This window comes from Podarcis erhardii (assembly GCF_964252035.2).
Source record: "Podarcis erhardii genome assembly, chromosome: 6".
NCBI lineage: Eukaryota > Metazoa > Chordata > Lepidosauria > Squamata > Lacertidae > Podarcis > Podarcis erhardii.
Window position 1 is genome coordinate 93,207,704 of NC_138510.1, and position 14,570 is coordinate 93,222,273.

Here is a 14,570-nt window from a genome sequence, read left to right on the forward strand (position 1 = left end):
GAGAGAATGTTAAATTATAGTATATTAAGACAAATTATTAAGATAAAAATAAGGTTGGAAGGATTTGCTGAAATAACAAATTGAATTAGAATACAAAAATGGGAGGTGTGAGGAGGTCAAGGAAATAAGTGAATGTAAGCAAGTGATATACAGGTTTGACTGGTTTTTTTAATCTTTTTTTCTGTTTTATGGTTTTTGATGATGGGTTTTTTTTTACATATGTACTGTTTTTTTTGTTTTTTTTTTCTTTAAATGTTATTACCTTTATCTCTTTTTTTCTGTAATCTTTAAAATCTTAATAAAAAATTATTTAAAAAAAATATGAAAAGACCAGTGAGCATCTTGCCTGATTGCTCTCAAGCAACCACCCAATAGCCATAACAGCATGCCTTTTTATTCCTGGAATTTGGGTGGTCCAAAGGGCAGGGAGGTGGGAATGCGTTGCCACACAAAGGAATGATGGCAAAGCACACTGTAGCAATATCAAACCTACCATCTTTCCATTGATTTCACGATTCTTTCCCTTGTTTCTTACCTTGATAACCATCTCAAAGGTGAAGACGCCAGTGAAAACATAGTCAAAATATCTCAGGACCTGCAAAGAGAAGAAAAAAAGCTGCAGGATATATTTCTGATGAAAACACTCACATGCTTAAGTATCAGCTGTATTATATGCATGTTGTTATGTTCTTTTTCAGAATTCCAAACAGCAGCGCTCACAAATTTTCTTCAATCAATTTACCTGCATAAAAGACTGTTGCAGCAAAACCATAAAGAGCCTTGTGTCGTACCTCAGAGACAAACAAAATCATTATGGCATAAGCTTTCATGGACTACATACAGCTCACTTTACCAAACACATGAAAAGGACTCTAGTTCACAAAAACTTATGCCATAATGAACTTGTAAGTCTGGAAGGTTCCATAAGACACCATGTCAGTGTCCCCCAAACTGGTGTTTGGAACTAAAGCAATGAGCCCCAGCTACCACAGCTGTTCTAGCTGAGGCTGGCTGGAATCTGTCAAAACAGGGGCAGTCAACATGGTGCTCTCCAAATTTTGATCCCATCAACCCCAGCCAACAGAACATGTCAAGGATGATGGGTGATGTAGTCCAGAAACATATGGAGGACATTCTGGTGGCAACTTCTGGTCTAAATTAATTTTGGGGAGAGGCTGATCTATGTTCTTTTATGAATGACAAACCAGTTTTATATACTAAAATGCACAATATGTAAAGACAGTGATCAGTGAAACCTTCACTACAGGTCCAGAATGAACACAGACTTTCTATAAGAAACACCTCTGGGCCTGAAGTGAGCAATGCACAGGCATATTGTGCGAAAGGAGGCATAATACGCTGCTATTGGATGACCTGGTTTAGAAAGTGTTTCAGAATCTCTATACAAGTAGAGAAACACAGGTAGTCCTGGAAAAACCATGGCGAGAAAAAAAGACCAAAGTGACGCACAATCTGAACTTACGTTAAAATCCAAAAGCTACCATGGGCCAGAGACCTCTGTGGGCACACAGCAGGGTCACATGATCTCCTGGCACCTCAATGGTGAAAGCCATTTGCACTGGAAATTAGAGTGGAAATCAGCCCAGAGGTTCAACAAGAACTGTGCTGGCATGTGATCCCTTTGGGTCTCTTCCAAGAAAAATAGGTTGCTGCCTGCCTATTTCATGAGAAATTCTTGCTAGAATGGCCTGGCAAATTACGGGCAATGCATGGCTGCAATTGGTCAGAAGAGTACGTTCAACTCCCTTTGCTTTCATTGGGAGAGAGATAAGCGCCTCCTTGGTGTTGTCACCGAAGCCACTGAATTTAAAGGGTTTAAATCTTTCCAGATTGTGCTCCACCAAGGCATCAGGTTTGCAGGGCAAAGTGAATAGGTCACCAAGTGGGTAATAGGGACCAAACATAAAAATATAGGCCTCTAGGCCCATTGTCCCATCTATTATCCCATCTGGAGTCTATAAAAACTACTAACAACTGTTGGTCATTACTGCTCCTTAGTCATCAACAACAATTTCATTTTTTTCTGAAGTGAGTCACATCAGACTGAATGTTACAGATAGGTAGCCGTGTTGGTCTGCCATAGTCAAAACAAAACAAATTCCTTCCAGTAGCACCTTAAAGACCAACTAAGTCAGTTCTTGGTATGAGCTTTCGTGTGCATGCACACTTCTTCAGATACCTGAAGAAGTATCTGAAGAAGTGTGCATGCACACGAAAGCTCATACCAAGAACTGACTTAGTTGGTCTTTAAGGTGCTACTGGAAGGAATTTGTTTTGATCAGACTGAATGGTGCAGCATGAAGCAACTTATGCATTCTAAGTTCTTTCTTTCTTTTGCAATTATTCTGGATGTAGCTTTTTGCTGCCCCCAGAAGCAGAGATATATTTTTGAGAAACAGAAGGCAAGGCTGGTTTAAACAGATTCAGGCCCTCCTCCTTCTTTTGCCTCCACAGGAGATATGGGCAAACACTGTCATATGACATTTTTTAAAAAATCATCATTTTATTATAGGGAAAGCTCCTAAAATAAGACGTGTCTATAAAACATAATGCGAACGAAGAGCAGCCCTGATTCTTGCACCAAGGGAGGAAGAAAATAAATGCAGGCCTCAAGTACTGCCTGTCAGTTTAATTAATAATGATTAATAATAACTCCTTGGCCCTATCCTGGCATGAAAAGAAAGCACCCTGGGGCGTCCCTGGCTCCACCTTCCTAACAGCCCCCATTAGAGGAAGCAGGAAGATGCCAGGACAGACCAGCCTCTTTCTTCCATCAATATGCAGATAAATATGGGGAATGAGGATGGGGAAGCAGCCAGCATGGGCAAGAGCCAGGGATGGTGGGAGGACTTCTGGAGGACAACAGATTCTCTCCTCTTGCCGTTAAGTGAAGCTGGCCAACGTGACGGAGCTAAGCGTCATCGAAGGCTGGCTGCTGCATGCCATCAAAGGGGCAGCTGCAGAAGCTGGTTTGAAAGCTGGCAACCCAATGCTTTCAGGCCTGTGCCTTATGCCTCCTGTGTGCCCTGCTTTTCCTTGTCTTGGGGTCTGCTGCCCGTGGCCTGCCTTAAACCTTTTGCTCCCCTTGCTGCCTCTCATCTGGTCTGCTTGCCTTTTCCCTGCCTCTTTGCCCTTAGCTTAAATGATGCCCGTTGCCACCTACGCCCTGGCTTTCCCTTCCGACACCCACCCACAGCAATCGCTGCAGAGCAATCACAAAAGTGCCACTTGGAGAAGCCAAAAGCGTAGCCCCCACACACAACATGCATATTCTTCTAGGCCCACTTGTCATCAAGCGGAGACAAGCTATATACGGTTCTCCTTGTGACTAGGAACAGATGACCCACGGAAGGCTCTGTTTCAGGACCCAGCACTGCTATGATTCTGACATGAAAGCTCCGGCGCTGCAAGTATCATTTCCCCCTCCAAGCTAATTTGCTACGCACAATGGCTAACTAATTACCCGCCTCTGGGACCAGAGAAAACGATTCATCAGATTGAGGAAGCTGAGGCCAAGCATTCTCAGCCTCAGCGGGACAAAGGCTCCTTTTCAATGTTTAAAGTACAGTTAAGTCGGAAGATGCAAACTCCCGCAGGAGTGGAAGTTAAAATAAGATGCACAGCCAGCCTTCTCCCCATCTTTTACTCTCAGGGTTCCCAGGTACAGTTGACGTTCTTTCTTTGCCTCTCTTCCTGTCCCTGCTCTGCTGCTTACGACAACTTAGTTTTAGCTAAGAATTTATTCATGACTTCTCCACTGTGAGGGTTAAACGTCAGAATGCAGTCCATCTTGTATACAGCCATCAAAAGGGAGCAACTACCAAGAGACAGAGAAGAGCAATGACAAACCTAGACAGCATCTTAAAAAGCAGAGACATCACCTTGCCAACAAAGGCCCTTATAGTTAAAGCTATGGTTTTCCCAGTAGTGATGTATGGAAGTGAGAACTGGACCATCAAGAAGGCTGATCGCCGAAGAATTGATGCTTTTGAATTATGGTGCTGGAGGAGACTCTTGAGAGTCCCATGGACTGCAAGAAGATCAAACCTCTCCATCCTGAAGGAAATCAGCACTGAGTGCTCAATGGAAGGACAGATCCTGAAGCTGAGGCTCCAATACTTTGGCCACCTCATGAGAAGAGAAGACTCCTGGAAAAGACCCTGATGCTAGGAAAGATGGAGGGCACCAGGAGAAGGGGACGACAGAGGACGAGATGGTTAGACAGTGTTCTCGAAGCTACCAGCATGAGTTTGACCGAACTGCGTGAGGCAGTGGAAGACAGGAGTGCCTGGCGTACTCTGGTCCATGGGGTCACGAAGAGTCGGACACGACTAAACAACAACAACCAGGAGACAAGCTACACCAGCCAAGGAAGCCTCCTTGTAACAACAGGTGTGTCCTTGTTCAATCCAGTCTTCCCCTTGTTTCACCTCTGCTTTTACCTCATTCTGTCCTCCAAGGCACAGGAGCAAAGTCTGACAAGGTTTCATGCCACTGCTGACTCTTTTTCTATTGGCCATTAGAAATGTGCTGCCCAGTGTTCTCTGGTCAGCTCACAAAAATATGTTTTTATCTCCACACTTAATCTCTTTTTTGGGTCAGAGGGAACGACTCAATTCTCCACTGGCTGTGCAGCAACTCCACTCCGAAAGAGTCCAGGGTGGTATTTAATTGGTGTGTAAGATCAAGATGAGCCCCCTGTCCCTATAAAGCAAACTTTTTCAGCAGGGGCCAGTTGACTGTGCCCCAGACCTTGTGGGGGGCCGGACTATATTTCTTTGGGGGGGGGTGAACGAATTCCTATGCGCCACAAATAACCCAGAGATGCATTTTAAATAAAAGGACACATTCTACTCATGTAAAAACACACTGATTCCCGGACCGTCCACAGGCCAGATTTAGAAGGCGATTGGGCCGGATCCAGCCCCCGGGCCTTAGTTTGCCTACCCATGCTATAAAGGCTGCATTGTAATGGAGTTCTATGGTTGCTGCCCACCTCCCACCACCATGCAGTGATATCTGCAATAACTCCATGGCTCAATTTACCTGGAATTTTTTATTGTGAGAATTTCCAACTTTCAGTTGCCACCACAGAACAGAAGACTAGCCAAGACACGCTTCTGCCCCTTTGCAGGAAGGGAAGTAAAAGTGACTGGGCTTTGCCAACGGAATAGCAAAGAGCACTCTGGGAAACCTACTGTTTTGTTCCACCCGGCAAAAGTTCACTATTTGCCTTTTGAAATCAGAAGAATACAGTGGCAAATCTTTCCCTGTGACATTCAGTGTGTGTGTGTGTGTGTGTACTACATTGTCAGGGAGATGGTTAGGATAAAACCTCATGTGTGTATCTGTATCGATCTATCAATCTATCATCTATCAAGACAAATATATAACGTAAATGTCATTGGTAGGCAAACTAAGGCCTGGGGGCTGGATCCAGCCCAATCGCCTTCTCAGTCCGGCCCGCGGACAGTCCGGGTATCAGCGTGTTTTTACATGAGTAGAATGTGTCCTTTTATTTAAAATGCATCTCTGGGTTATTTGTGGGGCATAGGAATTCGTTCATTCCCCCCCTTCAGAAATATAATCCTGCCCCCCACAAGGTCTGAGGGACAGTGGACCGGCCCCCTGCTGTAAAAGTTTGCTGACCCCTGGTATATGTGAACACTCAAACACGTAATCTCTAACTGCAACAGTACAGCCCGGCAAGAGAACAATTTCTTTGTGTCTCGTAAGCATGTGGGCCAGTTCTATACTGGAATGTAAAGAGGGCCTATAGCTGGGAAAACTGGAGCTCATTTACATTAGGATCTCACGGTGGGGCAAGCATTGTCAGAAAAGCAACAACGGGGTAATCACTTTATTCCTCTCTGAGTTGGTCAGGACGGGGTCCTCCGCCGCCAAGGCAATGCTGCTGGCTGCAATCACCAGAAGGATGCACATCTCAAAATAGCGCAGGTTGACAATGTAATGGCAGACTCTTCGGATTCTGTCAGGGAAAGAACACAGAGTGGTCAGTGCGATGGATGGCCACCGATCTCTCACACACAGTTCCGATCCTTTAAGGCCCGTCCAATGTATACCAGTGTACTTGGCATTCACAGAGCATTTCAGCGCGTTTAGAGTATTTCACATGCGTTTTCTCATTGGTGCCAATTTCTGCCAAGGCAAACAGAATTAGCACAACTGCAAGAGGCAAAAGATTAAAGCCCCCTCCTCCCAGGGTTCAAATCTATACTTGCAACTGACTAAAAAAACCCCCAAAATTATTTTTAAAAGAAAAATGCATTAATTTAATTGTTAATTGTGTTAATACAGTGTCCATGGACAACCTGAAGGTAGGAGCAGTTTTAGCAATAAATATAACTGCACCAGTTGATGAAGGAGGGCCTGGTCTCTAATGCAATCATTCCCACAGAAGCTGGTCAGAGGTAAAGGGACCCCTGACCATGAGGTCCAGTCGTGACTGACTCTGGGGTTGCGGTGCTCATCTCGCTTTATTGGCCGAGGGAGCCGGCGTACAGCTTCCGGGTCATGTGGCCAGCATGACTAAGCCGCTTCTGGCAAACCAGAGCAGCACACAGAAATGCCATTTACCTTCCCGCCGGAGTGGTACCTATTTATCTACTTGCACTTTGACGTGCTTTCGAACTGCTAGGTTGGCAGGAGCAGGGACCGAGCAACGGGAGCTCACCCCATCGCGGGGATTCGAACCACCAACCTTCTGATCAGCAAGTCCTAGGCTCTGTGGTTTAACCCACAGCGCCACCCGTGTCCCTTATATCTTTTCTTAGAAGCCTGCAAACAGCACAACCAGGAATCTGGGTAAGCTGGAGCACTTGGCTTCATGTTGAATTTTATAACGTGGAACTAGTATCACCACCTATCAATTAGGTGGCTCCTGCAGCGTTTTGTCTTGCAAGACTCACCCCTCCCGCAACAGCACAAATCGGGTTGCCCAGTACAGCCATGGTATCTTCCATTTGGGCTGCCCTAATATGTTCGCAAAAACAAAGCGCTTTGCGAGTGTTGTTAAAGTCTATCCCTGGGTTGCATGTGTGCTGGACCAGCCACCTTCAGCCCTGACACTCCTGCAATGAACAGAAAGACCTGAAGGAGGAGTGTAAGCATGTTTGGCTTAATACACTCACAGTCCCTCTAGCAACAGCGATCTCTGGTCATCCTGGGTTCCTTGTTGTGATGAGGACTGCAAGCGCGTTCAACCAAACAAATTTACAACCCCGCTTCAGACCCTTCCACTCAACATGGGGAAGCTTTCGTTTCCCATGGGTCTCATGGTAGGGATGATTGCAATGTTTATGTTATCTTTATAACACTCAACCTTTCCCCAGGGGAATGCATGGCGATGTCACCGTTTATCAACACGATAACCTTGTAAGGCAGGCTAAGCAGAGAGAAGGCAATGCAATCAAAGCAACTTTGGCAGCTGAGACTCGCAGCTTCTATTCCACCGATTTCAGTAGGGTTGAATCCAATTAAAATGCAAACATTTAATTTCATTTAGTTCAGAGGTTAGGCTGAAAAGTGACTTTGTTTTCACGCAAATCATTGCTCTTCTACTGTAAGCTGCAGGTAGATTTGAAACCATTTTGCCCACTATCAGGGAACACTGCGCTTTTGCTCTGTATTAGGTTCTGTCCACACCAGAAAGCATAATGCTCAGGCCATCTGAAGCTCAGCACACATTCCCTATACACTTTGGTCTGAGTGTCATTTCATGACCGCATTTATTTTATTTAAACCAGTCTTTTAGTGCTGAAACAGCTTTGCTGTGTTTTTTTTAAAATGAAAGATAGGTATAGTGCTATAACACCATAATGTTATAATGTTAAGTTTTGTAGTATGGTGTAACAGTGGTATAACACTATAATATCACAATGATTTTTTAAAAAACAATTTAAAAGTCCAGTTGTCTGGTGGGTGGAGGTGTTCTACATTATTCACAGAAGGGAATAGAGGAAGCTGCTATGGAAATAGCCTCATATAACCAAAATGCTCAACTCTAATTAAGGCATAAAAGGGTTAAGACCATAGAGTAAGCTGTCCTGCCAGGCTTCGCTAGTTCACACCCTGACACCTTGGGAAGAAGGGTGATTCTTTTTCCTTTCACTATATGAACCCAACCAATAAGGGGTCCACTGAGGCCAGTACTGTCTACTTTGACTGGCAACAACTCCCCATGGTCTCTCTTGGACCTTTCATATCACCTACAACCTGATCCTTTTAACTGGAGATGTCAGCCATGGGACCTTAGACTACCTTTCAGAATAGCATCCATTCTGGAACTTGGCCGCGACACTGGAATATGACAGAACTGATGCTGGATTTTTTTGGGGGGGAGGACAATGACATTTTGCACACCAAGGTGATTCAAACTTGCATCTTCCACCTAGATAACAAACCAGCTCACTGTTCCCATTTCACTCACCAAAGTCTCATAGGCCACTCGGCCGATGGGTCTTGAACTTTCTGTGGGAAACCTACCCAAATCAACTTGTTTTCTGTGGAACCCTGGCATGTTGTAAAGGGTTCCCGGGAGTGTTTTAAAGCAAGCTTGAAAACCAACATATTATGCATTTCAAGCAGAAAAGCTAAGGCAGTGTATCTCACGGGTTTGTGGTGCTGAAGATAAACATCGAGCTGTGAGGCACCATGGGTTTGCCTATGGGTTTCTTCTTTTTCTGCTGCTTCTTCTTCTTCTCTGCCTCTGCTTCCTCCTCTTCCTTTGTCTCTGCCTCCTTCAGAGGGCTGGCTTCTCCATCTGTCTTGTTGCTAACTAGAAAGTGAACAAGGCCCGTTACTGCTATAGCTGGGAGGGGAATGCATTTGACACAAAGCCTGAAGGGAGTTCATAGGCTGGACACGTTACTTACCTTATAGTCCCAGAGTTTGGGAAAACAAGAGAGCAGAGGAAAAACAAGAATCGGGGGCGGAGGGATGTGGGCAAAAATATACTTAAAGATACTTAAAAAGATGCAATCATACAAAAAGATGACTGCTTGCATAAACTCACAGCAAATAATGGATGCCGAGTCCTGTTAGCAGGACTGTATCTGTTGTGGGCTAAAAATATTTTTATGTGTTGGGGGGGGGGTAGACAGGATGCTGAGACCCTTCTAATTCCTGGATGCAGCATGAATTCAATTCCTGGAACAGCCCGGCTAGCTTCCTGGTGAGGCAATGGCCCTCTACGTATGATACGATACGATAATCTTTATTGTCATTGTCCCATACAGAACAACGAAATTGAAAAAATCTACATCACACATTTTAAAACCAACAAGCCTGCTATCCCAGCTATCCCAGCCTGGTTAATCCCCTAAAAACTCTGATACCCCATAATGAACGCTCCCCACTTAAAACAGGGGGGGCGCCCTTTGCGTGGACGCGTGCAGCCCTGGAGTGGCCCCATCAGCATAGGCTTTGCCTTCTCTCAGGTGGGATACCTGGAGGTCCCCGCCTACCCCAGTGAGTTGTCCAATCCCACCTGGGGGGAAGCGTTGCCAGGGAAACCAGGCCAGGTAGGGGGAGGGATTACCTGCCCACACAATAGAGGGTGGATCTTAATTGGTAATCCTCACTTGGCTCCAGAGCTTCTCCCACCCTACCCACCCTCAGTTAATGTCTTATTTTCTTCAAAAGAAACTTTTCTTCATAGGTTTTGCAGGTTAACCTGTCTCCACAGGTATGCGGGCGCTGCTACGATAAGGTCGCAGTTAAAGGGCCGGAAAGGAATTTCCCTGCATTGGCAGGTTTCGCCTTTCCCGTAGCAAAATGTCACAACTTTGGCGGTATCAGGCCTTGGGCGGAATCCTTTAGTCCATCTTCCTCTTTGCGGCGGCGATACCAGGGTTCCCCGTTAAAGGGGTTTTTGAAGGGAGGCTTTGGCCGTACGCCGAAAGGTTGTCATTGCTCTCCCCTGTGGCGGCGGCGTAACGGGGGCGGCTATCTCTGCTTGAACATATGTTCTCCAGAGCCGGCCCATTCCCCCCCCCCACACTGGATAACCCTGATGCTCCCTAGGTCCCCGGCTGGGGACTAGGGAGGGAGAACGCCCAATGCCTGAGCCAAGGTCTACCCCATTTGAAATTTAATAAAGTTGTGGCCAATTTAATCCCATAGCACGTTGTCTAGAGTCGTTATTCCACATGACGGGGGGGAACCACTCGGGATCTGGGGACTCCGCCTGTCCACGCAATTAAATACAATATACTCCCACAGAGACCACCTTACACTGCGTTTAAAACCAAAATCGCATTTGGATAAAAACTGTTTCTCAGGTGGCTAGTCCTAGTCTTTATTTATAACCCTGTACCTTCTTCCAGAAGGTAGAAGCTGAAAGAAATCATTTCCGGGGTGCGCACTGTCCTGCAATATCTCTGCAGCTTTCTTATAACACCTGGAAGCATAGATTTGATCCAAGGTGGGAAGAGTGCACCCAATTATTCTCTCCGCAGTATGGGCCATTAAAGTAGCAAAGGAAGTGGATCTATATCAGATGACAAATGAGGGGGGCTCTCCCTCAACACGCTGGTAGGTAGAAAGACAAAAGCAAGAGTGGAGGGTTGAGTTGTATGTAAGCTGGAAGATGGAAGAGAGAGAGACAGCCATGCCTGATTTCTCTTGGAATCCAAGGCTGTGGCTATGGGGTAAGCAAGACCCTCCTGGAGTGTTAATGCTGTGAACTCCTCCATCACAGGCTCAGGTTATGCATATGTGCAAATAAACCATATATCATAAAGACACCACCGCCTCTGCTGCCCCCCATTCTCAAACCCGAACCCTGTGTAAGCTCCTGGAACCCCCCCCCCCTGGAATCTTACGCCCCTCAGAGATTGGAGTGGCACACAACAATATTAATAGCAACAACATTCTGCGCACCAGCAATCCAAATTACAGGCCAAGGAACATAGAATTCTGCAGCCTGTAATTTGCATAATTTATTCTGCAATTGCTCCTGTTTTGCATGAGATATTCTGGTCTAGCTAGTCACGGGAAGAACAAAGAGCTCTGCAAAGCTGGGAAGCCGTGCTCCCAAACACTTGACATTTTATTCAGCAATTATTCTAGTTTCCGAGACTTCAAGAGATCTTGCCCACACACTGTGGGTGAATGCATAATCACTTGATTATGCCTATGGCTGCCTATGTTGCCATTTCTCTTGCTTCTCCAGATCAGGTGCAGAAATATGGGCCAAAGTTCTGTTTCACCTAGTAGAACCAGCCTAGTGCACAACATGGAAAATTAACAATGGGAATATCACCATCTCTCCTCTTCCATAAGGGCTAGAAACCTTTTTAAAGCTGAACTGTGTATGTGCCCATTGGCCCATACTGCACTTTTCTTGCGCTGCCTGAAGATTTGCAGCCTAATTACAGCTCTTCTGTCTAACACTTCCTTCCCCAGCTGTGGCAATGCAAACGCAACACAGGAGAACTGGCAGCTAGAAGACATTTCTGCAGAAAAGGTGTGAGCAAGGGATTGCTGCTTTACATTCACACCTCCTGGTTCTGCAGTTAGTAAGAAGGTGATTGGGAGTTAAGATGAAGCACAATTTAGGATCCAGGTGATACACCGAAATGTGGCTAGTTAGAATGAAAGCAGGAGTTTCTGGTCTTCTCCTTGAGGTTACGCTAAGGGAGCAGAGGGGACGGAGGAGCCTGTGTCCCTGAGGCTCATTGTGGCTCACTGTTGTAACGCCAAACTATGGTTCAGCACTACGTCAAAATGCAACATCATAGAATAAAAAGGAAAGGGCAACACACCTCAAGCAGAACTGGACGACAGCACTGAACTAGGTAACAAACTAGAAATAATAAAACTACGACACTGAGTCAAGTCTGTGAGGTGACTTAACAACATGCTTTTCCTGCCTGGCCTCTGGCAGCAAATGGTGTGGATAATGGAGGGTGGGGAAATCCACCACTCATTTTGATGTCATATCCTATGTTTCTATAGCTGCATGCTATGAGGGAAAGGAGAGGGAACTTGATGGCAGTTGCCATCTTGCCCCCCCCCCCAATTAACTTAGAAGGATCAGGGCCCCCCAAACCTGCCAAGAGCTTTAAAAATATATTCTATCCATAAAGCACAAAAAGAAGAAAGTTCTTGTGTCCTCTGTGACCACCAGAACTTTTTTTCCGAATGGCTGCCCTGTTGTGGCATATGGATAAATAATTTGCTTCAAGTCATATAAACTCTAAAAAAAAAGAAAAGAAAAAAAAAGCAAAAGTTAAAAAGGAGAAGGGGACGACAGAGGAAGAGATGGTTGGACAGTGTTCTCGAAGCTACCAGCATGAGTTTGACCAAATTGCGGGAGGCAGTGGAAGACAGGAGTGCCTGGCGTGCTCTGGTCCATGGGGTCACGAAGAGTCGGACACGACTAAATGACTAAACAACAACAACATATAAACTCTGGCTTTGGGGAGATTTTTGCACCGTATTTTAACAGCAAGAATGGAAAGAAAGCACTCGTCAGAACAAGTGAAGGCTGTAGCACAAGACTTGAAATACACCAGAAAAATTCTGCAAGGAAAGAGAGTCTGCAGGACTTGGAATGTGTTGGATTTACATAACAAAAATTGCTTTGGATTCCTGTCTTGAAGGACAGCTTTCAGCAGCCCTTTCACCGATTTGTTCTATGGCTAGACAATAAAACTGACGGATTGAATTTGCTGTCGAGGGGCGGTTCTGCCTACCCAGCCAAGAGATCAAATTCTCCATCTTTTGTTGCCGGGACTTAGGGTGCAACTAGACGTGACAGCCGTATTTTTCTGATAATGGACATGGGGCGGGGGGGGGGGGGGGCAAGTTAAAATGAGGTGTGTGGGGGAAGAGGGAACTGAATGAGAAAAAACATAGCTTACTTTTTCCTACCACACCAGGAGAAAAATGGGGCTTAAAATGATCAGGTTTTAGGGAACGCCTGAGTGGAAAGAGGACATTTCCAATTGGCCCTCCCCCCCCCACCCTGCTTTGCAGGGATTTGGTGGCAGCACACCCAATTCTGCTCATGCGACTACCAACACCATGTCCAGTTTTGACAGGTCTCTCTTGGGAGCGTTGCAGCAGCCCTGGGGTGCTAACTTCTATTGTGACCCCCTGGGGTTTGCACTCCAATGTGCAGCTAGCCGGCATAACAGGCTGGTGGGGAAGAAGGGAGAGAATGGGAAAAGCTCTCTCCTCGCAGAAGGGGAGGGGAGTGTGTCTGGATCAGAGCCTGGGACGAATATGAACCTTCAAAGCTCATACATCCTTTGAGGTGGCTTTCTACAAGTTCATATCTGAAGATGGTTGCTGGCATCTCAGACGCTGACTTCAGCAATCCCTGTGCAAGTGATGCTACTACAACTGAAATCTGCTTCACACAAACAGCTCCCTACATGGTTGTGAGAAATACAATCTCCCCCAGCTCTGTTTTCAAGGCTCAAGCAGCTCAAGGCCCTAAACTAAGAGCCAGCAGGTCCTTGTTCCCTTGGTCAGTAACTACTTTTGTCGCAGGGCCATGTTTGCAAGAAGGTTGGCCTTACAAAGCCATAGCTGCAACCTATCTCTCACACCTCAAGGAGTGTCCAGAAAACACATTCTATGCAGCCATTTTTCCTAGCACATCCCTGTTTCATTTCCAGGTTTGCAGTTGTGCGGCTAAGCAGCACCTCAACAGCACCAGTTGCTGACCTCCTGTTACAAAAGGAAACAGACGTGTTTCTCGTTCACCGTCTGTCACAATCGTGTATCGACTTAAAGTGCAGACTTCCATGTGCGAATTGGGCCATCCAACCTAGACAGCATCTTAAAAAGCAGAGATATCACCTTGCCAACAAAGGTCCGTATAGTTAAAGCTATGGTTTTCTCAGTAGTGATGTATGGAAGTGAGAGCTGGACCATAAAGAAGGCTGATCGCCGAAGAATTGATGCTTTGGAATTATGGTGCTGGAGTCCCATGGACTGCAAGAAGATCAAACCTATCCATTTTGAAGGCAATCAGCCCTGAGTGCTCACTGGAAGGACAAATCGTGAAGCTGAGGCTCCAATACTTTGGCCACCTCATGAGAAGAGAAGACTCCCTGGAAAAGACACTGGGATTATTCCCACATGGGATAGTTCCACATGTATAGACTTTGTAACTAAGTCTGCCTTCAGGGATCCAACTGTGAACTGATGATGTTGTGGGTAAACTTCTTTTATTGACTTTAAATAAGATTGTCGTGTGTTTATTCTTTTGAGAGGGATAAAAGGGGGACTCACCAGGAACATACAATTCAGTACTGTATTGTATGATAGTGAGAGGCTTAAACGAGCCTGCAACAAGCTAGCTGCTGTGCGTAAAAAGAAGGATGTAAAACTCTGCTAAGCAAAGGAACTTGCTAGTGCAAGTTAGGAAGGATGTTAACAAACAATATAACCTCTCCTGCCTCCCTGAACATTCCCACAAAATCAAGGCCTTTGAGATGCCCTGATCCCCACCCCACAAAAAAAAATGTTTGGCAGACCCACAGGCACTATTCCTAGTCACCCTTGAGCTTTTT

At 45.7% G+C, this 14,570-nt stretch overlaps 1 protein-coding gene across 1 annotated transcript in view; it reads right to left on the minus strand.

Moving 5' to 3' along the window:
• Positions 1 to 14,570, minus strand: part of CACNA1E (calcium voltage-gated channel subunit alpha1 E) — a 477,487-nt gene that overhangs the window by 93,266 nt on the left and 369,651 nt on the right. The window contains exons 24-27 of the mRNA XM_081866509.1: positions 13,043 to 13,185; positions 8,653 to 8,880; positions 5,881 to 6,010; positions 536 to 595 (exon numbers count right to left, since the gene is read on the minus strand). Of these exons, the coding sequence (XP_081722635.1) occupies positions 536 to 595; positions 5,881 to 6,010; positions 8,653 to 8,880; positions 13,043 to 13,185 (561 nt within the window). The remainder of the gene's footprint in view (positions 1 to 535; positions 596 to 5,880; positions 6,011 to 8,652; positions 8,881 to 13,042; positions 13,186 to 14,570) is intronic.